The following is a 22,688-nucleotide window of genomic DNA, read 5'->3' as shown; positions in this document are numbered from 1 at the left end:
GGGGCGTCTCCACCCCCATTGTTCAGCCTGGACACTGAGGTTCAGCTCCAAGGGCCTTCTGGCAGTTCCCTCAGTGTGAGAAGTAAGGTTACAGGGAACCAGACAGAGGGCCTTCTCAGTAGTGGTGCCCACCCTGTGGAATGCCCTCTCATCGGATGTCAAGCAAATAAACAACTATCTGTCTTTTAGAAGGCACCTGAAGGCAGCCCTGTATCGGGAAGTTTTTTATGTCGAATGTTTTACAATTTTTTTATGTGCTGTAAGCCGCCCAGAGTGGCTGGTGAAACCCAGCCAGATGGGTGGGGTATCAATATTATTATTATTATTATTATTATTATTATTATTATTATTATTATTATTATTATTAAATTATGCCACCGAACATGGAGGTTCCATTTACCCATGGTTACTAATAGCCATTACTGTACTAAGGAGAGTCTTAAGCAAGTTTGTGTTTGTGGGGCCGAGAACTGGCTTTTCTTTGTTTTTATTCAGCAATGTATTCATTTATTTCTAATAGCAATTAATATTTTAATAAGCTTTATTTGCACAATAAAAGCTACACATATTGAAACACATTAAAGAAAGAAAAGAAAAAAGGATAAGAAAAAAAGAAAAATAGCAATAATAAAAAAGAAAGAAAAAATAAGAACATTCAATGAAAAATCTTATCAGAAACATACATTAATTTACGGGATACTATCCGTCATCAACATTATTATAAATACATATTTCCAGTGAGATGGGTGGGGTATCAATATTATTATTATTATACTGCCACCGAACATGGAGGTTCCATTTACCCATTTTTACTAATAGCCATTAGCAAGGAGAGTCTTAAGGGAGTTTGTGTCGGTGGGGCAGAGAGGTTGCTTTTCTGTTGGCTCTGGGTTGAACCAGAGACATTCACATGCAAAGCTCTGTGTGCTCCCACTGTAATGCTGTGACGACAAAAGGTTTCTCATGCCATCCCTGAAAAAGCATTCCTTAACAAACAAACAGAAAACCCAAATGGGCTCTTCTGCCGTGCACACTTCATAGCATCAGCACTGCATTTCATAACACATTGAGAATGATTATTCATTACTGTTGTTGCAGCCTCTCAGAACAACCAGCCCTCACCCAGTTATGCCGCTGCCTCGTTGCAAACCAGCGTGTCCAGTTCCCCCGATCCTTTGCCATCAGCCGCCGAAAAACCCACCACCAAAGCCTCTCCCAAGGTTAAAAGCTGATTTCTGAGTGAATAGGTTGGGTGCCAAACTTTATCCTTGCATGTTAGCCTAAAGTAGGGCTGCCAGTTGTTCCTTTATTGCTTTAACTACTTATGCTCTGATTAATAGTTCTATAGTACTTTTGTGTGTTCAAACTGCTTCACGTTCATTATCTAGTTGTAATCTTTACAACAACCCTTTAAAGCAGATGTGGGGAATATGTGACCCTCCAGATGTTTGTCAGACTACAGCTTCCCTCAGCTTCAGCCAACATGGTTGGATGATGGGAGTTGGAGCTCAGGAACATGGGGAGGGCAACTGGCTCCCCACCCCAGCTTTAAGGAAAACTGATATTATTATTATTATTATCCCCTGCATAGCAGTTGAGACCCTAAGATTTAAGACTAAGACCTGTGTACAGACCCTCCAAGAGAGGTTTTTTAATTCTCCAAGATTCCAATTTTCCCCATTTTAAAAAATGAAAATATCTTTTAAAAACTTATTTTAAAACTTTTTACTGACTGCTCCTATAGATTGCTTATTGTGATGCCAAAAAGGTTTTTTGTTTTATTTTTGCGTATCCTCAAATTTATCCATCAAAAAACAATATTCTTTTCACTGGCATCTCCTGCATGTCCACAGCTGTGATTCTGTGATGCCAGAAGTTTTATGACCCAATTTTAAGGCTGCCAATATGTGTGCTTGGATGGAGGACTAGCCAAGCTCACTTTTACACATCGCCCTGTCGCCAGACGGTTTGCCATGGGTCTGAAAATGCTTAGCTACTCCTGGCTGTACTTTTAAATAAATAAGGTATTCTTCATTGTATCAAATAGTAGATTTCAATGGAAGTCTCATAAAGTTCAACGAAAAAAGCAGAAGACCCAGGGGAACTGTAAGAACCCTTCATGTGGATTATTGGACTCTATGAACAGACAGGTGGAATAGACACTTATAGACGTGTGGACCTTATGCATGAACAGACTAGAGAATGAACTCATCCACTGGGTCTTCTGCTTTTTTCGTTGAACTTTATGAGACTTCCGTTGATACAATGAAGTATACCTTATTTATTTATAAGTACAGCCGATTACGTCTTGTGTGTTTATTGAGTATGTTTCACATAACCATAGGTTTGTTGTTTTGCTAATGTAATTTAAAAACAAACAAACCAGGAGCAAGTCAACCCCTGAAGTATACAAATCTTTACTATAGGTTTGTCCCATCCCATGATCCACTGCATTTCCTCTCTATGTGGTTGTTAAACTACTCCTCTCATCATCCCTGGCCACTGGTCATTCTGCCTGAGGTTAATGGAAATTGCGAGCCCGACAACATGTGGAAAGCCACAGGTTGCCTTCTTACACCATGAGTAAGTCCCCGTGGCCTCTGGGCATCTTACCTTTTAGTAGGCCTGCATTGTTTTGCACTGCATGTTTCCTTCTGCTCACAGGAGCCCACGCCGGTCAAGAGGAAGTTTGAATTCAGCAAGGAAAACTCTGGTCTCTCATCTGCAGCCAATAAACCCCACCCCGATACTCCCCGCCCTGCACAGCCAGCCTCCAAGAAACTCAAAGGTGTGTGTGCGGGGGCTGCATTTTGAAAATGGGCCTTGGGAGTCCTCTCGTACACTGGGAGAAGTTGGAGGCTAAACTTGGGGTTACTGTAAGTTACTTGCATTGATAAGTAACTTTGCAGTGCAGATCTTAACACATTTACTCAGCAGTTAAATCCTTCCACATTGCTTCTTATTAAGTGTGCATGGGGTTGTATCCTGAGTCTTTAATATGCCCATGCTTGTTCTTAGTGGTAGTATTCCAGCTATGGAATTCCCTCCCTACAGAAATCAGATAGTCTGCCTTTTTAGCTACGTTCTTGAGAAATGTTAAGGATTTTTCTATTTGTTCAGGCTTTTGGAAGATAGTTCTATCAAGGTTTTACATGGCTGGTCCCTGACAGCCGCACACCTTGAGGGCACATTGATACTACGGAAGAGACTGAAGTTCTTAACTGCTGGAAGTCCCTTTTCGTTCCCCACTCCCTCCCAAATGCTTTTCTGATGTCCAGCAGTACCATCTGTTGCCAGTATGCTTTCACAGCCATAAGGACTAGAAACTAAGTTCTTTAAAAAAAGAATGTTGAGATAGCAGGATGTCATATGCTGCTCCTAATTCAATATTCCATGCAGAATCATCCACTTCCAGCAGCTATTTGCACAGGGATTAGGACACAGCTTTTTCAGCATCCATTTTGATTGATTCATATGGAAGAATAGCTACAGATCTGTGCATCCCTCCTCCTAAATGACTTTGATTTGCTCTTTCCCCTCCTTTACCAGCTTCTCCTTCAGCACTACCTTCCCCAAAGACGCCACCTTCCAAAAAGCCTCCACAAACTCAGCCTTCAGAGGGGACAGCAAACGTGTCTTTCCAGCGTCTCCTGCAGGGAACTGTGTTCGTGTTGAGCGGCTTCCAGAACCCATTCCGCTCTGAGCTGCGGGACAAAGCCCTAGAGATGGGTGCAAAGTACCGACCAGACTGGACCCCTGACAGCACTCACCTCATGTAGGTGTCCTGCAAACCACTGGATCTCCCTGTGCCTTCTGAAATTTTGTTTCTCTCTACCCAACCCCTAGGTTTTTAAGACTGTACAGTCCCAAAGGCTTCAACCAGACATTAGTTTGTATCTTGTCGACTTGCTGCTTTACCAGAAACATAACAAGTCTTTGGTACGAGAAGTACATAAAAACGTGCAACTACTTCTTTCCCTGTACCTCATCTCCCCCAAAAAGATCAGGTCTTGGAAATGGGGTAGCAGGAGAGAGTTCCTCTGCTGCTGCTGCTGCTGTTGCTGCTGCTTATAATTCTCACAGGCTGCCGCCTTTTTTAATATAGCCTACAGAAGGAAGCTTAGGGATCTTACACACCATAAAAATGCAATAGCAACAAGCTAAACAATTTGCAAATCAGCATTGCACATGTGATTTTAACATAGACCCATTAAATTAAGTAGCACAATAATATTAATCCCAGATTTTTTAAAAAATAAAAGTATTACTCTACCTTCCGTACACATGGGAAAGTTGCTAGACACCAGCCTGCATCAACCTTGTAACCTATATATATATTTACTACAACTCCCATTAGCCTCCAGGCCTCACAGCCATGGCTGGCAGTGATGGGAGTTGCTGTCCAACACATCTCCAGGCATCAGGTTAATGCTGGCTGCTATAGGCAGTAGCAGGGTAGCTCCAGTAAACTAGGGCTGCTAACCAACAAGGAACTACGTAGATGTACAGCCTGATCCTGTGCAGGTCTGCTCAAGGGTTAAAGTTGCAGCCGAGTGCATTAGAACTAATTTGAATTTCCACCACAACAATCTGCCTTTTGAAGCGACCGGTTGTGCTTTATGCCAGTTCTTCTGCTCTTAGCACTGGTTAGTAGCGAGAAACATGTTGCTGTGCCCTGAGTGCCCTGCTGTGCTCTCTCCCCTTCCAGCTGTGCCTTTGCCAACACGCCCAAGTACAGCCAAGTGAAAGGGCTCGGGGGCACGATTGTGCGGAAGGAGTGGATCCTGGACTGTTATCGCACAAAGCGGTGCCTTCCCTGCAAGCGGTGAGTTGGCGGGTGGGGGCTGAGCCTAAAGGGCTGCTCTGTCAAGGATCCTTGCAGCATTGCAGAGATGGGGAACCTGCGGTGGTAAAACTCCAGTCTCCTGTCATCCACTGGTAGCTGCGGCTGATGGGATTTGGAGTCCAACAAAATCAAGAGAGTCTCCCTCTCCCCACTGCATTGGGATGGGAGGTTTGGTTTCAGCTACATCTGGGTTTGCAACGGGTGTGTTCCTTTTAACAGCTACCTGATGGTAAGCCCAGAATCTTCCAGCAGTGAGAAGGAGGAAGAGAGTGACGAAGACACCCCTGCCCGACACCACAAACCCCTTGCACATCCGCAGGTAATAGAGCACCTCGGTTCATATGGAGTAGGCACAGCTCTGGCAAACTTCTTTTGTCCTGAAAGGAGTTGCTATCGCCCCACTGGCACTAATAGATCAGGGCTGCACACACATTCTGATTGAAAAGTAGGGTTCTTCCTATAAGGTTCTTCCAATGATAGGGGGTAAAATCAAACCATGTGTTTACTTCTCATTGCGTAATTTACACAGAAGTAAACCTACTACATTGCCATCTGCCTAGGATATTACCTGCATGGTAGTAAACTGTATCCTGATATTTGAGCCACTTTACATTTACAATTTTCTATCTGCATGAGACAAAAAATATATCCCCAGAAGTCTCGATTTTTTGCCTTTAGAGGGTTTTTTGTGTGTGTGTCCCTGCCAGTGTTAACATACTGGGGGAGGGGGGACGACGACACCTTATGTGGTTTTTGAAACAAAACTGAACTGTGGCACTGCTTTAGAGAATAAAACTCCCCCCCCCCCCTGCAATGTGTGACGTTGGTTACTTTGAGTTGGAGCAGGTCAGTTGTTTCTGTTGTTCAAAAAGGTTTTTTAATTAACTGAGAAGACAATGTTCCCTAGTTAACTGGGCAATGCATTTAAAATTCTCTGTGCTGTATACCTTTTTAATAAAGGATAAGATTGCAGATGCCATCTTACAGGCACCCTCTCCTTCATGAGACTGAAGGGGAGAACTGCTCTGACATGAGCACTGCTTTTATTTGACAGAGAGCTAACGTGCCCAGCTCTAACCACAAGCCCAAGACCCTTGCCAGCCCCAAAGCTGTGCCCAGGGCACCGAAGAGGGCATCCTCTGAAGAAGAGGAGGAGCCCACTACCTCTCGGAGCAGCGGCATCCATAACAACTCGCAGGCCCCGGCAGCTGACTCTGGAGAATCCAGCGGCGATGAGGATCACAGAGGTAGGTCTGAGAAACCCTGGTTCTACCTGCGTGTTGGAGCAAGAGAGCTCACTTTCAGACTCCTCCCTCCTGCTTCATCTTCCTGTAAATACCACCTTGCAGGGTCAGACTAAAGGTCCTTCCCATTGAGCATCCTATTTCCACCAACAGCCAGAGAGGTGCCTCTTGGGAAGCTCACAAATGTGATGGCCACCCTCCCCCCTGCACCCATGGGTAATGAAATCCATGAAATGATTATGATTAAAGGAGCAATCTTGAACCTTCTGCTGATAAATTCCACTACATGAAGCTGAAGTTACTAGACAGTTTTATAAACCATTGTTACCTGTGTATACCAGGCCCGATTCAAGGTGCTGACTTGAGCATATAAATCCCTAATTACTTTGGGCCCAGACAGCTGAAGGGCCAAACTGAGCCCAACACACTGCAAGGCAATGCAGGGACACTTAGTTGTTCAATCCAGGGATCAAACCACAACCTAGGCATTATCAGCACCAATTGAGCTGTCCAAGCTGTGGGTCTTATCTCTGGACCCCAGCAGGCCTTTTGAGTGTTCCCTTCCTGAGACACCGAGCCTCTGATTCTTTGCTTCCCATTGCCACTTGCTCACCTGTCTTTCAGGTTTTGTGCAATGCTGTAAAGAAACCCCGTATCCCTGGCAGCTACAAAGGAGCTGGAAGGAGCAGGCAGTGCTCCTGGGTTGTGAGTCAGGGGCTGCATTAATCTGCCCATTCAAATGTAATGGCACAGTAGTAGCCCTTTGTACTAATTTTCTCTCTGCTTCTTTACCCACCTCAGGTGCTCGAGACAATGGAGATGAGGGCTCTGGTGACACCGACGATGAGCTGAGGAGGTTGGTCAAGTGAATGGTTCTTTTGTAAGCCGTGCCTTCAGGGATGGAAGAAGGATTTTGTGTTTTAAAGGGGTTGGAATAGTGGCTGGGTACCTATGATGCCAGCGGGTAAGCATATATAAGAGAAGATGGTTAGAGATTGCATCAGTGGAAGTCCTTTGCGCAGATGTTCCCCGGTTTCTAAGCCTTCGGTTGTAATGGCCAATGTGCACTTTTGTCCTTGAGGACTAGAAGCGTGACGCTGATTGTAGGGCGGGGATATCAGGTTCTTTGTGCCAACATATTCCCATTTCCCCATGGCTTTAGAGTGGAAGAGGAGCACCGCAAAAAGCAACAAGGGGGGCGGAGGGTGGTCCCGGAGCCAGATGACGATCCATATGGCGGCTCCACAGATGAGAATACGGATGTCGAAGAAAAAGAGGAACCAGATCAGCCCATCCCAGAGCTACCAGGTATGTCAGGACTGTGAGCTTAGATCTGATCAGTCAGCTAAAGCTTTTGTTGTTTAACCCCCTTTGGGGCTGAGAGTGAAAGACTCTTTCATCTTGTGCAGCTATTTTGCTTCCTCTTTATGCAGTGCGTAGTTAAAACTATGGAACTCGCTGCCACAGGAGGCTACCAGCTTGGATGGCTTTAAAAAAGAATTGGACCAATTTGTGGAGGAGAAGACTATCAATGGCCACTAACCCCAGTCAGAGGCAGAAATGCTTCTGAATACCAGTTGCTAGAAAATACAAGAGGGGAGAGTGCTCCCACGCTTTGGTGGGCAGCCCCAGCTTTCTCCCTTCTCTGCTAAGGAGGCCTCATGACTTCTAAAGGCAAGGAAAGACTAGGAAAATGAAGTCAGGAGATGAGATGCAACCATGCTGTTTCTTCCCTTGCTGGTATAGATGAGACTAGGACCTGAGAGCTCCTGGCTTGTATCCAATGTTAGTATACTCAGAGTAGACCCATTGAAATTAATTAATTAATTAGATGCAACCCTCTAGTCTTGAACTGCATCAATAGACATAATGCTTGGAAATCATGTGGTTCATTTATGGGGCAAGTTTGGGGTTTCAAGTCTTCATTCTGCTTCTTCTCTGTCTTTGCCAGATTTATTTGTGGGCAAACACTTCTTCCTTTATGGCGAATTCCCTTCTCAAGAGCGACGCCTCTTGAACCGGTACATTGTGGCTTTTAACGGGTGAGTTTTGCTGCGGTGGCATTGTAGTAGGTGCCTGCTGTGGCCCAAGTGGCATGCTGAATGCATGCTGTCATCAGAGGCAGCCCCCAAAAGAGTGTAAGCTGTGTATGGTGAACAACAAAGACTATGGAAATCCAAATTTTCCCACCGCAGACAGCCGAGTTTAGCAGCCAAATTTCAAAACACAATTCCATATTTTTCTGTAAGGGTGCTTCACTAGGAAGAGAGGAACCAGAAACTACGTAGAGTCTTGACTGTCCACTCCTTCATGCCTAACATGCTTTGAATATATCATACTCATTTTGTCAGGCCCGGCTAAATTTTAAAAAGCACAATTCAAACAATATACTGTAACATTTAGCATGCTATACTTGCATACAAACTTATCAACCCATTTAAAAATACTGCTCAGAGTAGACCCATTGAAATTAAGTTAGTCATATCCATTAATTTCTGTGGGTCTGGATGCAATCTACCTCTTTCCTTTTCCTTTTTTGGTGAGAGGACGCCCATGAGATGTCGGATTTAGAACAAACCTTGGCTACAGCTTGCGGCTAATTCAGGGGGAATTTAGCCACAAGTCCTGGTTCAGAGGCCATGCTAAGCCAAACCTTGCCTAGTTTGGTGTGGCAGCAAAGGTGACCTGGGAGAAGTTGCCAAGTGGGTGCAAGGTCCTCCCTAGGAACCCATATGTTCAAGTTTGGCTTAGTACAACCTTTGCCAACCTGGCACCCCCCCCCCCAGAGGTTTTGGACCACAACTCCCATCAGCCCCAGCCAACTCACCAAAACATCTGGAGGGTGAGCCAGGTTGGCTTAGTATGTCATGCGAACCAGCCATTTGTGCCAGTTCTGCAATCTCAAGTGTATTTCAAGATCACTTCTTTCTGCTCTTAGGGGAGGAGGAAAAGGTGGCTGTAAATTATTGTGAGGGGAATGCTTCTCTTCTGCTTGCAGGCAAGTGGAGGACTATATGAATGAGCGAGTGAATTATGTGATCACAGCTCAAGAGTGGGACGACACGTTTGAGGAGGTGAGCTCATCCTGCCGGCTGTGTAGGACTGCACTGGTCTAGCCCCATCCTCTGTAAGCCATGACACACTTTTCAGATGGCCCTGTAGATAACGGATGGAGATAAACACAGGAGGCCAGTTCCAAAGGCAACTGTGGCAGAAACTGATGATCGTAGTAGCACTTTTTAGCATTTTATGCTTTCGAAATGCTTCAAGAGCTTTTTAGCATCCTTACGATGACCCAGTAACATGCTTAATGTTACATTGCTGTAGAAGTGGGGGCTGAGGTTGAAGAATAATACTTCTTGTTGTTGATGTTGTTGTTGTTTTAATCTTTCTTATACCCTGCCCATCTGTGACTAGCCCTAAGTAACCAGCAAGCTCTGTGCTTCAGTAGGGAATTAGTGTCAGACAAGAGTGGGGAAACCTGGTTCTAACCTCAGCACCCCGCTGTCTCTTGCTTTGTGACCAAGATAAAATGTAAACCGGGGCAACCTCATTGAAATGCTTGTGCTAGTCCACAACAGGTAGGCATTGCATCAGGATGGACTGGCTCCGCCTTTTGGGGTGGGGCCAGGGACTTCCAAGTGCCAGCGTTTTCTCCTTTCTGTTGCAGGCTCTGAACGAGAATGCCAACCTCTCCTTCGTGCGCCCCCGCTGGATCTACAACTGCAACCAGCAGCAGAAGCTGATCCCCCACCAGCCCTATGTTGTGGTACCACGAGTGTAGGCCAGCCTCCTCCCTGCAGGCACGTCCCTGTGGGTCCTGTATACTCCCTCTGGAGCAAACAGCTTTCCTTCTCCTTGGAGCCACTTGACACCATGCTATCTCTCACTTGTTTTCCACTGGGACGTTCCTTCCTCTCAAGGGCCTTGTCCAGCAGCCATGTTTCTACACACACACACACACACGCACACACACACACACACACGCACACACACACAGATGGGGTTTTGAGGGCCTTTTTTCTACTATCGCTTGCTCCAGCAGTAGCTACCCCAGCTCACATGGGACACGATTTCATTTTCAGAAATAACTTGAGCTGCTCTGGAGAAATCAGTGTAGAAAGCCTCCATGGTGCACAGTGGCAGTGGTGAGCTGCTCTGGATTGGGGCTAGTGTCAACTCTCTCAAGGGCTTAATAAGTGGAGTAGGAACTTAGTTTGGACTAATAAGGGGCGAGGGTGCAACTGGGAAAGCAAGATGCATCCTCCAAACAATCCTTTTATTTTTGGGACCCTCTCCTGACCCTGGTTTTCATTGCACCCTTTTTCTTTCTCTCTTTTTCCCTCCCCCCCCCACATCACTTCCTAGGAGGCTCTGTGGGTTCTTGCCAGTCAGTTAACTTTTCTCTATCTCTCTATTTATATATATGTGTATATAGCTGAGGACACTGGGCATTTCAAGGTGGATATTCTGACACAAACGTCGTCACGTTTGTGCACCTGTCCCTCTATGCAAGCTCTGCCTTGCTCCCAGTTTTACAGGAGATGTTTGCCTCCTGCTCCTTGACTCCTTTTCATTTTGTGACTAAGACCACCCCATCACAAGCTTCCACTTTTGCAGACGAAATTTGTTCCTCCGTCTGTAGATTCAGCAAACCTGAGCGTATGAGCAATCAGTGGTATGCTGGCCGGACCATGGGGCAAATCCAAGCCCATTTTTAGGATTCAGGAATTAACCACTCACAAGTGTGCATTACCATGTTGGTTGACATTCTGCTCAGCTGCATTCCTACGACCACCTCTGGAAAATCATGTTCAAATGAGGCCCGCAGTGTAATATCCAGTCCCTGAGTTCACATTCCTTTTTAAGCTCAGTGCACTTGCACTGTCTTACACAGCTCCATTATAAGCATGTGGTATTTGGAGTAGAAGCCCTACGGTGACCGAGCATAGAATCCTAAGTGGCATGCTTGGCCCAGGTACAGAGATGTTTTAATGCTAAGCGTTCTCACACACAACCGCTTTAAACAGTGTTCAGGGTTGCTATTGGGAGAAACTATGACTGTTAAAACCATACTAAGTTTTATACTGCAGCTCTTATGGCCCAAGCCTCAGATTTCTCCTATAGGAAGCAAAAAAAAGCAGCTGGAGTGAATTGTCTTATAATTTGATTCATTTCAGCAGGGAGTTGTCTGTTCCACTGGAAGGGAAACAGCAGAAAAACCCACCCTTCAGTTCAGCTTCCCGGTGAACTTTTTTCCCCGGGGGGGGGAGTGGTGTTCTGACCCAGACCCCCCAAAATTGCATGTTCCTTCCTGCTTTTCCCTGGCTGTGAACTGGACTGAGAGGCCTTGAATAATCTACCTCGTTTTTACAGCCCATCTCTTCCCCCACATCATTGGTGCTGCCCTCAGCGCTGGGGATCAAGCCAGCAACTCTTCTCTGTCCTTACGTTCATGGATAAACTACAGTAAATAAGCTGATTGCTCACAGGACCTTCCCAGCTTCAGGAAAGGGCTGCAAATGGCCCATTTCTATGGACTGTACTCTTTGGCCCCAGTGTATATAACATCTCCAATACAGAGGTTCTCCACTTGAACCCTTAGCTTTGATGCTTAAATGGGAAGTCAGCTACCACCTTCCATTTTCCTCTAGCTCCTACTATGTGGAAGCCCAAAGATCACAGGCGTGGGTAAGAAGTAATTAGAAGCCTACCAATGAAGTGCTTCAATCAGCACAACCAACGGATAGCATTGATAGGAGCTATAACAACAAAAGATGGCAGTACCATGTTGGCCTCCTGTTTACTCCAATGCCTCTTTGGCAGGGAGGATTAGCTTGTCCCCAGGTAGGGGGCATTACAGTGTTAGCCAGAAATTGTTGAAAAGCATGGGATGCTCTGGAGTGTTTGCTCAGCTATGATTCCCAAGAAGCTGGTGATGGCTTTCAGGTGACAGTAAAGGGCAATGGTGTTTTTTTAATAAGCTATCTTGACTACTCACCAGAGGGGAACTAGCTTTGGGAGTGCAATGAGAATTCACACACACACCTTCTAAAATCTACCACGTTCAGGGTTGCTATGGGGGTGGGGGAGGCGTAGCATTTAAACTGTATCAAGTTTGCATCACAGCTCACATGTCCCAAGATTAAGGGCTTCTTGGTTTTTAAAAATGAATTATACCTATGGTTCATTACAGTTTGCATGAGGTTCCAAAAGTTGTGACGAATCTCCTCCAGGGATGTATTCATGTCTTCTTTCCCCCTCCAATCTGGTTTGTTGGGGTTTTTTTTTTAAAATAAAAAGTAAATGAAATGAAAATAAAATCTCAGTCTCGAGCTGCTCTTCTGCGCCACAGAACAGAAAGATTGTAACAACCTCTTAAGATCTTACTGAGAAGAAACAGGTGTCATAATATTGACATGATGATTTCTAACAGGGTCTCAACAGTTCTGGACAGGAAGTCATGCATTTAAGCTTTTAAAAAGGCTCCTGATGCTCATAGTGGCAGTTTCGGCTCACATGTGGCAATTGAGGGTGGTGTGGAATTGCTTGAACACACATTCCCCCTGAGGTCTCCATTCCCTGCTTTCCTTCTGTCCTGCTCATACAGCCCCAAATGCTTCTCTTCTTTCTGACACAATTGCATTACTTAGGAACCCACAAACTATTTGTATAAACCATTTAAAAGTTCAAGCTAAGGCAATTACCCCTAGGTAATTTGTCTCCCTTACCTTCCTCCTCTGTCTAACTTAATGTGTGGAAGAGATATCTGACTTGGGTCTGTGCTTTTTTTAAAACGCTTACAAAATCTGGAATATTTAGGCACAAGTGCTTTGATCTTTGACCAGCAACAACAGTTAAGTAACTGCCTTTTTGGCTCTAATGGACATCCAATTTAATCTAGCTACCTGTATCTCGTATCAAAATGCTTTGAAAGTGGGCACCTCCCTCTTTTCCTACCATCTGATACGCAAGAAGTAAGCTGCCTTTGGCCAATGATGCTACACCTGTCTTCTGCCAAGTTTGCTCCCCAAAATTCTGCATTTGTCATATGCTCCAAGCTCAACTTAACCCAGTTGACTAAACTTTTATAAGTTTTATTATTTTTTCCAAGAAAAATAAGACAAAAAAACTCCAGGCTCCCAGGGGAGTCCCATTTTTTTTAGTATCAACTACAAACATACCATGGATCAATCAACACCCCCTCCCCGCCTCCCTTGCAACAATCTGAACAAATGCCTTTGGGGGGGGGTGAGAAGGCAAAAGATGCTTTGGCAAATGGTACAAGGACAAGGAGTGTGTGTGTAGAATTCATCCATCCAAGAAGGGGGGGTGGAAAGATGGACATGTGTCTAAAAAGTGGGAGATTGGAACACACTGTGTCTTAGAAATCTGACATTTGAACCAAGAGGCAAGAAAGTAACCCCCCCAAAGTGGGGAATTTGTGGGGGGGGGGAGGTGTAACAAAGGAAGGCAGGTTTGTGGGGCTGCCTCTCTAGGCATGTGGTGAAACGGTCACACGGAAGAAGCGAAAGGGACCGGGCAGTAAAAGTTGTGTAAACCAAGTGATGGAGGGTGGGGGTGGGAAATCCAGCCATCCAAATCCAGCACTAGAAATCTGTGTGCTTAAGCAGTTTTCAGTACATGTTGTAAATGGCTAGGGACATATTTTGATGTGATCAGGGACAGAAGCCCAGAGCCACCAGTTTTACAGCAGCTGGCTCAGAGGTAGGATTCCATGCCAACTGAAGCAAAAATTTTAAAATGGCAAATGAACACAACACATAACATTTGCAAAATTATTCTACTGCTACTTGTCGGGAGGGCCCACCACTGTACAGAATGTAGCGTGCGAGCACACCCCAAAAAATTCATGGATTCTTGGCATTTCAGCTTAAGCTACTCCTGGCAATTTTGCAGATGCCACAACCACATTTTCAGACTTATCTTTGCCTTCATAAAGACTAGCAACTTCTATCGCACACACTGTGAGACACCAGTGTGTGCGTGGCATGCCAGGTTGTTAAAACTGTCCCCCTTTTCTTTAGCCACAGGCCGGAGGCACAAACAGGGTTTGATAAGCCACAGGAGGCAGATGATGTACAACCCAGAAAATGCCAAGTTTGACAGGCCTAACTTAGAGGCCTTGGACTGTGAAGATGCTGATCTCTGCATTCCAGTGTAAGCATGTGCCAACTGAACACAGACAAGAGGCAGCCTGGGGAATGGTCGGAGGTCGTACAAAGCAATGGGAGAATTCTGCTCTCCGGAAGATTTGTGCATATCCATCCATTTTCTATGAATTTATGCAAGCTTCTTGTGAAATTGGGATTCAAAGGTGGCTGAGCTTATTTTGCAGAATCAGTGGGGTGCTGAGGTTGCAGACCGTGGTACTCTGCCCCTCCTAGGCGCACATCTCAGCAATGCACAAGTTAGTCAAGTTGCAGAATATGCCGTTTCTGAGGGCTGAACCGGGGTTCTCTGACCACACACACTTTGGCTTTTTTTTTCAGCATGGTATACACAGCTTGGGCTATGGGGAGGAGAGTACACACACATTGACTTGGCACTGTAGGGGGGGAAACAGTGACAAGACCCACAACGAAAGAGCTGAGCAACTATGGGTCCTCAAAGCGCATCTCTGTGTAAACCCGAAACCCCCTCTCCCTTGCCGTTATTTACAATGATCTCCCCCGCACCCACCAAGCATCCAGGTTAGCCAATTTCCTCCCCGCACCCCCGCGTGGTCCAGTCGCTTCAGATCTCCGCTCTACGGCCTCTCTCCGTTGCTGTGGCCTTTGCTTTGGGACAAGTCATCCCCCACTTCCCCGTCCTCGTGCACCCGCTGGTGGAGCGTGAGGTTGCGCAGCTGCCGGAAGCTCTTGCTGCAGCGCATGCACGGGTAGGGCCGCCCCGCTGCAGCGGCCGCGTGGATCTGCTGGTGGGCCGCCAGTTTGGACGGGTAGCAGAAGCTCTTCCCGCAGCGGTTGCAGGGGTAGGGCCGCTGCCCCGTGTGCGTGCGGCGGTGGGCAGCCAGCTTGGAAGGGTAGCAGAAGCTCTTGGAGCAGTCGGCGCATTTGTACGGGCGCTCGGGCGTGTGGATCCACTGGTGGGCGGCCAGCTTGGAGCGGTGTCCGAAGCGCTTGGGGCAGAGCGTGCAGGGGTATGGCCGCTCGCCGGTGTGCGTGCGGCGGTGGGCCGCCAGCTTGGACGGGTAGCTGAAACTCTTGGGGCAGTCGGGGCATTTGTACGGGCGCTCGGCGCAATGGGTCCACTGGTGCGTGGCCAGCTTGGAGCGGTACACGAAGCGCTTGCCGCAGTCTTTGCACTGGTAGGGGCGCTCGGAGGGCAGCACAGCCGGGGGGCGGGGGCGGCGGGGCCGGGCAGGCTTGGGTGACTCCGTGGCGGGCGGCGAAGACAGAGCCGCGGGTGAAGGCGACTTGGCGTTCTCTTTCAGGGCCTGCGAGTCTGGAAGGGGAGGGGAAAGGAGGGTGTCAGAAGCTGGGCATCCTTATCAACCAGGGGGCCATTCCCGCATCTCCTAGCCATTTCTCTGCCCCACCTCTCTAGCTTCTCATCAGTCCACTCACTAAATGCATGGACTAAATGCATGGACAATTCCCTCTAAGAATTGTAGCTCTTGGAAGGGAACGAGACCTCCTAAGAACTCTCAGCACCCTGAACAAGCTATAATTCCCAGGATTCTTTGCTGGGGGGGGGGGGGAGCTCTAGTTGTTGTTGTTAATACTTTTATTAAAGTTTTTTCATGACACAATAAGAGAAACACTAAGCTACCAGGGTAAAGGAAAAACGCTAATGTAAATAAAAAAGAAAAAACAGCTACAAAATGTAATACAGCCATACCTTAGTTCTCAAACGCCTTGGTACTTGCACATTTTGGCTCCCAAACACCGCAAACCCAGAAGTAAGTGTTCTGGTTTGCAAACGTTTTTTGGAAACCAAACATCCGACACAGCTTACGCGGTGTCCAATTGAGTGCAGGAAACTCCTGCAGCCAATCAGAAGCCATGCCTTGGTTTTCAAACCATTTTGGGAGTCGAACGGACTCCCAGAATGTATTAAGTTTGAGGACCAAGGTACCACTGTAATAGCATACAAAGTCTTCTCTTAAAAGTAGTTCTTAACCCTTACTGCAGATGGTCATAGGCCCTCCCAGCTCTCACCTGGGATCTTTATCCTCCCTGTCACCCAATATTTCCCTGCCTCCCACCCAGGGCCCCTCCATCAACCATCTACGACCCTCAAGATTGTACAATCCCTGGACTCTAATAAAATTTCCAAACAGAGAACACCAAAGAAGAAAAGAAAAAGAAAGAAGCAGGGAAAAAAGAGAAAACAGAAGAAAAAAGAGGAAATAAAGAAAAAGAAAAAAATTCCCATTTTCCAACTTCCAGTTACATTAAAAAATTTATTTAAGGCATCACTCCATGGTTAACACCCATCTTCTCCACTTTCTGTTAAACAATATTTATTTTAAATCCAAGTGTCTCAACTTCCTTTTGGGGGGAAAGCCATTGCTGTTTAAAGTGATATCACAGGGCTTTAGATTTATGGTGCGCACGTGACCTAAGTCCTAGGAGATCAGGTCAGGATGCTCCAGGCTGGCTTTCCAGACGCCCCCTTACCCGCAACACTGCTGCTCAGAGGGTTGGTGCCCACGCTGATCTTGCTGTTGCTCATGCAAGGCTGTTCCCCCCTTTCCAGCATCAGGACAAGGCTTGGTCGGGCGAGAATGTAACCTGCACAAACAGAGAGAAATGGTTTTATCACCATGGCACAGTCATCCATCGTGAAGATAGAATATATAAACAGAAACTCGGGAATCAATGTTCTGAGAAGACAGAACCACAGGAAACTGCCTTACATCCAGTCAGATGTTCCTTTTACATTGTTCGTTCCGTTTCTGTTCGTTGTGGGGGGCAGAGGGAGAAGAAACCTTGTCCTTGGCTGCTAGAAACCCTACAAAGCCACTCACTCTCTGGCCTGGGAGATTGCTCGTGCACTTTCAACCTGCTTATCTAGGCCTAAGGACTAGGAACTTGGTGGGGCTTTTTGAAACAAAGCAAAACACAAAAAAAGTATTTATATATTTATGTCTTCGCTAAGAACCTCAATTTGGCACACAGTAACAGATTCCTGGTGCTGCTGCTGGACACTTGGCCCTAGGCACAAGGCATCTGTGTACAAAACAGGAGTCGTTAGATTCCCTAAATAAATAAATTCAAAAACCAACTTAAGTGGCTCCGATTTTGATTGGAGGAGCAGAGCTGCTCCAAGGTGGGCTGAAGGCTCCCACCACCCCTGGAGATTTTCCCTCCAGAAGTTATTAGCCCTGTTTGAAAGGGATGGAGGGTAGAATAAAGGAATGCATTTTTCAATACCAGTAGCAGTGGTGATGGGGATTTTGACTGGAGAAAAGAGGGCAGGTAGAAAAAATTGAAAACAACTGCCAGCGACCCCCTGGCACTGCAATTCGAATAAAAACTGCTCGCTCGCTCTCCTGTGAGCTTTCTGGGACATTTTATGTCCTGATGCCCCAAAGCGATTGGGATTCGATTGAGCATGCTTGACTTACATTTAGTCAACAACATTTCTAAAAATATGCACCCTATGTTCATTTTGCATGTTGTATAAGTAGCTCAAAAGTGTGTTTTTTTCCTAGTAGCTTTTTAAAGAAGGTATTGGGGTGGGGGAGAGAATGGTAACTGCCCTGAGATCTACGGGTATAGGGAGGTATACAAATTTAATAAATAACAATGATAAATAAAATTTGAACTGACATATTTATTGTCGGGGGTGGGGGGAACACAAATCATGATCAGAATAGGAGAATGTTACAATCAAACCAATTTAGAGTTTCTTCCAGATTATTTCTTGTCGAAATACTTACACATAGCTCAATCGCACACACTTCTCTTTTCAAATGAAAACCTGTTAATACACTCATTTCAGCGTGCCTTGGAAGCTGCCAACTGGACTCGATATAGCGCTGGCATCCCATTCATTATGTTGCTAATTAATCTTAATGAAGCAATGCATCGTAGATAGAGATTTAACGGGGAAATATATAGCAACGGGAAAATGTGTCGCCACCCCGCTCCCATCACTCACAATGACGTTTAATTTAAAAAAATAAAATAAAATGCATAAATCCAGTCCCCTCACATCTTGTACAGGCTTGTAAACAGCCCCATGTCTGGTCGCCTATGGTGAGCGAGAAGCAGCTCGAGGTGACTAGGGAGGCCAGATCTGTGCAAATAGGCCTTTCCCCCTGCTTCCAAGCTTCACATAACCTTTATGAGGATGCGTGGGCAAACAGGCTGGTTATTCCTGCGCCCTCATTTACAGGCTTGGCCTCGGTTTTGCCACGGGTCAGGCGGGCAGCGTATGGATCAGAACTGTGTTAACTAATGGTACTTCAATCGCAGGGTTCCCTCATGGCTTCATGTCTCCCGAAAGGCCCCGGGATCCAATTACTGCTCAATTCTGCTCTTGGCCTAAGTGTGGAGTTGCTATGGAAACTCGCTTGGAATACAGGCCAGAGAGGAGGAGTTGGTGGATAAGGCAGAGAGGAGAAAGAAAACTAACAGCATTTGCAAACCAAGTATTACAGGGGAAAGCTTTCAGATCAGATGGTGCCCTATGAAAAAAGGGCCGGACCCCAATATACTCCCTTCCAGTAGCTTCCTGATGGCAGGAAGCTGCAGAAACAGTATCTGCTGGAAACAGACCACTGGCCGTGCTGGCTGGCGCTGGAGAGAGCTGGGAGGCCAGCAACGAATTGGGACCACGTCCACACATTTAAAGCACCGAGATGCCCCTTCACACAGTCATGGCTTTCCCCTAAGGAATTCTGGGAACTGTAGTTTGTTCAGGCTGCTGAGAGTTATCGGCAACGCATTCCCCTCACAGCGCTACAGTTCCCAGAGCTCCTTGCAAAAAGGGACTGATATTTCGTTTCTTCTGTTGCATTTGTTCTGTCGTGTTTTTTGTGTTTTTATATTGCAAACCGCCACATGATCCCCGGATGAAGGGCAGGATAGAAATTCTATTACTAATAATTTGCAGTAATTCGCAGAAATCACATCACTGCACATGTTTACTCAGTTGAGTAAGTCGCTTCAGAACGGCTCTGACTTGGGCAGGTACCTCTTTCAAGAACAGGCCTTTTTATTTCTAGAGGGGGGAGCGATGCCTCAGGACCTAGCAAGGCAAATGTTTGTATATGCAACAATTACAAGCAAAACAGCTTATATAAACTATTATATATAAATAGCTTATATATACAGCATGTTTAAAGAGCAAGCTGTTGGCTTTCCAGGGAAGTTCAGTTTCGCAGTCTGAAATCCCAGACACACTTAATCTTCATGGAAGCACCACTGGACACCGTGGGTGTTACTTTTGAGTAACCACACATAGGATTGTGGTGGTACTGAGTTGTTTGGTGTTGGGCCCAAATCATTTACGCATGAGACCCCTGACCTAGTTTCTTAAGAAGCGGGTGTGCAGGATGTAGAGTTTGCACCAGCCACCAACCACAATGTTTTCATCAAAGCATTTTTAAAAAAATGCAGCCAAGGCAGCCATCCTCTGCACACTTACCTGGGAGTAAGCCTCATTAAGCACAGTGGCACTTACTTCCCAGTAAACACAGACAACAGCTCTTGCTGCTATGGGGCAGCACCCTTCCCTTACAGCTGGCCCTCCTTCCCCAAAACCAGTCAGACAGTGGACAGGAGCTTGAAATGTGATTCGTATTACCACCGAGGGAAATCTGGATTTGGTGCAATGCACCCGGCTTCACACCATATTGGGGGGTGTGCTTTCAAACCGGTTTAGTCTTTTTTGGGGGGAGGGGCGGAGAGGAAAATAAAAACTGCCCCCTTCTTCACCCTGACGCACCAAGGCCTGGAGCAAATGCAAAACCGCCTTCAAATACGAATGCAGCGGGGACTCCCCATTTTCTGGCACCCCACCGCTGGGCATCCCTCGCCTTTTCACCGCATCTATGTATGCAGCTGAGCAGCTGGGCCTTCCTCCTGCTGCCCGCCCGCCCCCTCGCTCCCCCCAGACGCCACTCACCGGCCCGGGAGCCTCCCCCGGCCTCAGGCTGCCTCTGGGGTCTCCCCTTCATGAGCCGATCGCGCCGGGTCATGCTGTCCCCGCGGGGGGCCAGGTCGTGCGCCCCACCGCATCCCTTCCCAGGCCGGTCCCCAGCGACGGGCGGGCGCAGCAGCAGCAGCAGCAGCACCAATCCGGCTGGCTGGCTGGCGAGGAGGGGTCTTTCCTTACTCGCAGCTTCCTCGGCCAATCCGCGCCTTCCCCGGTATTTATTTATTTATTTATTTTGCAAAGTAGGGGTATGTGTGTGTTGGGAAAGGGGGGGGGATTTAATAAACGTGACGAGGTCGCGATGACGGGAACGGCTGTCCCTGGGAGCTCTTTAATTTGCAGACCTAGACCACCACCATCGTGCATGCAACTAAATTCTGTTTAGAACAGAAATCATTCATTCCAATGGGTCTGCTCTGAGCTGGGCGAACGGGAGTGGGGAGCTGGATAAGTATTATTATTATTATTTTAAAAAATACTCTTGTTAGCAATGTTTACTTGAAAACAAACTCTTGCAAAATCTTACGCATGCATGGTTACTGGTTAGTTAAGACCTACTAAATAAATATACAAAACAAAACCCCTCTGGACGTCAGAGGATCCTGCTACCAGCCTATGCAGTAGGGCTACTTGGAAGTAAGCCCCGCTGACTTATAGCTTAAGCAATTATATACATGTGGCCAGGTGCTTCCATGCAGACTTATTTCGGAAAGAAGACCCGCTAGATCTTACTGCCCAATAAATGTCCTTAGGACTCCAGCGCTATATAATGATACACCATCACCTCTCCGTTCAAGGCCATGTCCTAACCAGTTACAGGTAGGTAGCATAGCTGTCAACTTTTTCCTTTTCTTATGAGGAATCCTATTCGGAATAAGGGAATTTCCCTTTAAAAAAGGGAAACATTGACAGTTATGGTAGGTAGCCCTGTTGGTCTGCCATAGTCAAAACAAAATAAAAAAATTCCTTCCAGTAGCACCTTGGAGACCAACTAAGTTTGTTATTGGTATGAGCTTTCGTGTGCATGCATGCACACGAAAGCTCATACCAATAACAAACTTAGTTGGTCTCTAAGGTGCTACTGAAAGGATTTTTTTAATATCCTAACCAGGCTTACCTAGCAGTAGGGAGACTCTGGGCTTAACCTCTTACACGCACCTCCTTCAGGATGGAAATGTGCGTGGCTTCAGTTCCTCCACGATGGGGCACTGCCAGCCAGGTTGCATTAAGGGCCCATTGATTTCAACGTGGCTTCCTTCCTTCCAAGAAAGCAGGAAGCTCATTGAATGCAGCAAGGTACTTGCCTAGAGGACTAACCTGGATATGAGAAGGCTGCGTGGGTGTTTAATTTTGCAGCCTCTGTTCCTAAAGAGAGGAAGCTGGTCCTTAAGTCTGCCCTGGGGCGGCAGAATTTTACTTCTTTAATGCCTGCTCCTTAACTCGAGAAAGACAGGGAGGGTGATGCTAATTTTCAGGGAAGAGAGGAACCCACCTTTTCTCTGCATTATTATTGCTTACTATTAAGGCTGCAGCCCTGCAGACGGATACAGACTTTAAGGCAAGGCGGTGTTGGAAGGAAGGAAATGTTATTACACCTCTACCCCGCCTTTCTTCCATGGAAGTCCAGGGGAGGCGTTTCCCAAACATTCCTCATGATCTGGACACTGACCAGATCAGAACCTGCGTAACTTGAGCCGAGACTGTTGGAACAAGATGCCTTTAGGCCATGATGTCCCAGGACCCTTAAAAACAGACAGGATTTCAAGTATCAAGAAGCCAGAGTTTCAGAGAGACCCACTTTGGAAGATCATATTGCATCAAGGGGGTGGGTGCGATTTTAAGAGCGTTTCTTGCATTGGCTTAAAAAAAAAACTTCTAAAGAACTGTATTGTTCTCCCGTTTTTCTTTTACGCATAGATTTTTATGCTTTGGCCATGCAAATAATAAATTATTATTATTAAGCTGCTTCTTAGAATGCACACTAGGCGAGAATGAAGCTGAAGAAGCACAGGCAACGGGAGTAGCGAGGAGCTCTTCAATTTGGTTTAGTTTTGGAAAGTACCGTACATTGAAATGCAAAACTCCGCGCTGCCTAGAAGTGCGCGCGCGCGCAAACAGACGGGAAAATGCGAAAATAAAAAAATATTTTTTTAAAAAAAAGACTAAATCACAAGCAGCCGAAGGAAGCAGGATTATACAAAAACCAGAAGCAATCTATACGGAACAGAGAGGAGGAACTACCTGCAGCAGAATCAACTGAGCAAGCCTTGCTGGCAAAATGAGCACGCCCGGGCAGAACCACATCCAGGGATGATTTCATATTCACCCCTCCGCCGAATGGTTTCGCCCACAGAGGGGCGCGGATAAACGACGTTTAACGGTGGCTGGAGACGGACAAACCTAATCGCCTTTTCTTTTTTGCCAATGAGCTGCTGTTCTGAGTTCAGTGCTGTCCAGGTTTTCCT

The 22,688-nt window shown here is 46.4% G+C and overlaps 3 protein-coding genes across 8 annotated transcripts in view; 2 read left to right on the top strand and 1 right to left on the bottom strand.

The window, feature by feature from the left end:
* XRCC1 (X-ray repair cross complementing 1) overlaps positions 1–12,413 on the top strand; it is an 18,206-nt gene extending 5,793 nt beyond the window's left edge. Inside the window, exons 7-17 of one of the 2 annotated variants that reach the window (XM_083753867.1) lie at positions 1,099–1,220; positions 2,665–2,788; positions 3,550–3,775; positions 4,709–4,825; positions 5,066–5,165; positions 5,901–6,093; positions 6,892–6,946; positions 7,253–7,398; positions 8,042–8,132; positions 9,089–9,164; positions 9,761–12,413. In XM_083753867.1, coding sequence (XP_083609993.1) covers positions 1,099–1,220; positions 2,665–2,788; positions 3,550–3,775; positions 4,709–4,825; positions 5,066–5,165; positions 5,901–6,093; positions 6,892–6,946; positions 7,253–7,398; positions 8,042–8,132; positions 9,089–9,164; positions 9,761–9,874 — 1,364 coding nt within the window. In that variant the 3' untranslated portion in view covers positions 9,875–12,413. Of the gene's footprint in view, positions 1–1,098; positions 1,221–2,664; positions 2,789–3,549; positions 3,776–4,708; positions 4,826–5,065; positions 5,166–5,900; positions 6,094–6,891; positions 6,947–7,252; positions 7,399–8,041; positions 8,236–8,289; positions 9,165–9,760 lie in introns of those variants that run through there. The other variant, XR_014567745.1, reaches the window with a different exon arrangement.
* LOC310851730 (phospholipase A2 inhibitor 25 kDa subunit-like) overlaps positions 1–22,688 on the top strand; it is a 1,159,037-nt gene that overhangs the window by 554,572 nt on the left and 581,777 nt on the right. The window lies entirely within an intron of this gene.
* ZNF575 (zinc finger protein 575) lies at positions 11,355–22,585 on the bottom strand. Of its 5 annotated transcripts, none has more exons than XM_083754192.1 (3): positions 22,465–22,585; positions 16,737–16,850; positions 11,355–15,558 (listed from the first exon to the last, which is right to left on the bottom strand). In XM_083754192.1, the coding sequence occupies exons 1-3, from the start codon at positions 22,541–22,543 to the stop codon at positions 14,861–14,863; spliced, it is 891 nt and encodes a 296-aa protein (XP_083610318.1). In that variant the 5' UTR covers positions 22,544–22,585; the 3' UTR covers positions 11,355–14,860. The 5 variants fall into 5 exon arrangements, with proteins under 5 accessions (XP_083610318.1, XP_083610322.1, XP_083610319.1 ...); XM_083754196.1 differs by having other exon boundaries at positions 21,341–22,498; XM_083754193.1 differs by lacking the exon at positions 22,465–22,585 and adding an exon at positions 20,194–22,062.

The sequence above is a fragment of the Podarcis gaigeae genome, assembly GCF_964106915.1.
Source record: "Podarcis gaigeae genome assembly, chromosome: 8".
NCBI classification, from domain to species: domain Eukaryota; kingdom Metazoa; phylum Chordata; class Lepidosauria; order Squamata; family Lacertidae; genus Podarcis; species Podarcis gaigeae.
The sequence above is the reverse complement of the archived record's forward strand: the minus strand, read 5'-3'. Positions and strand labels throughout refer to the sequence as shown.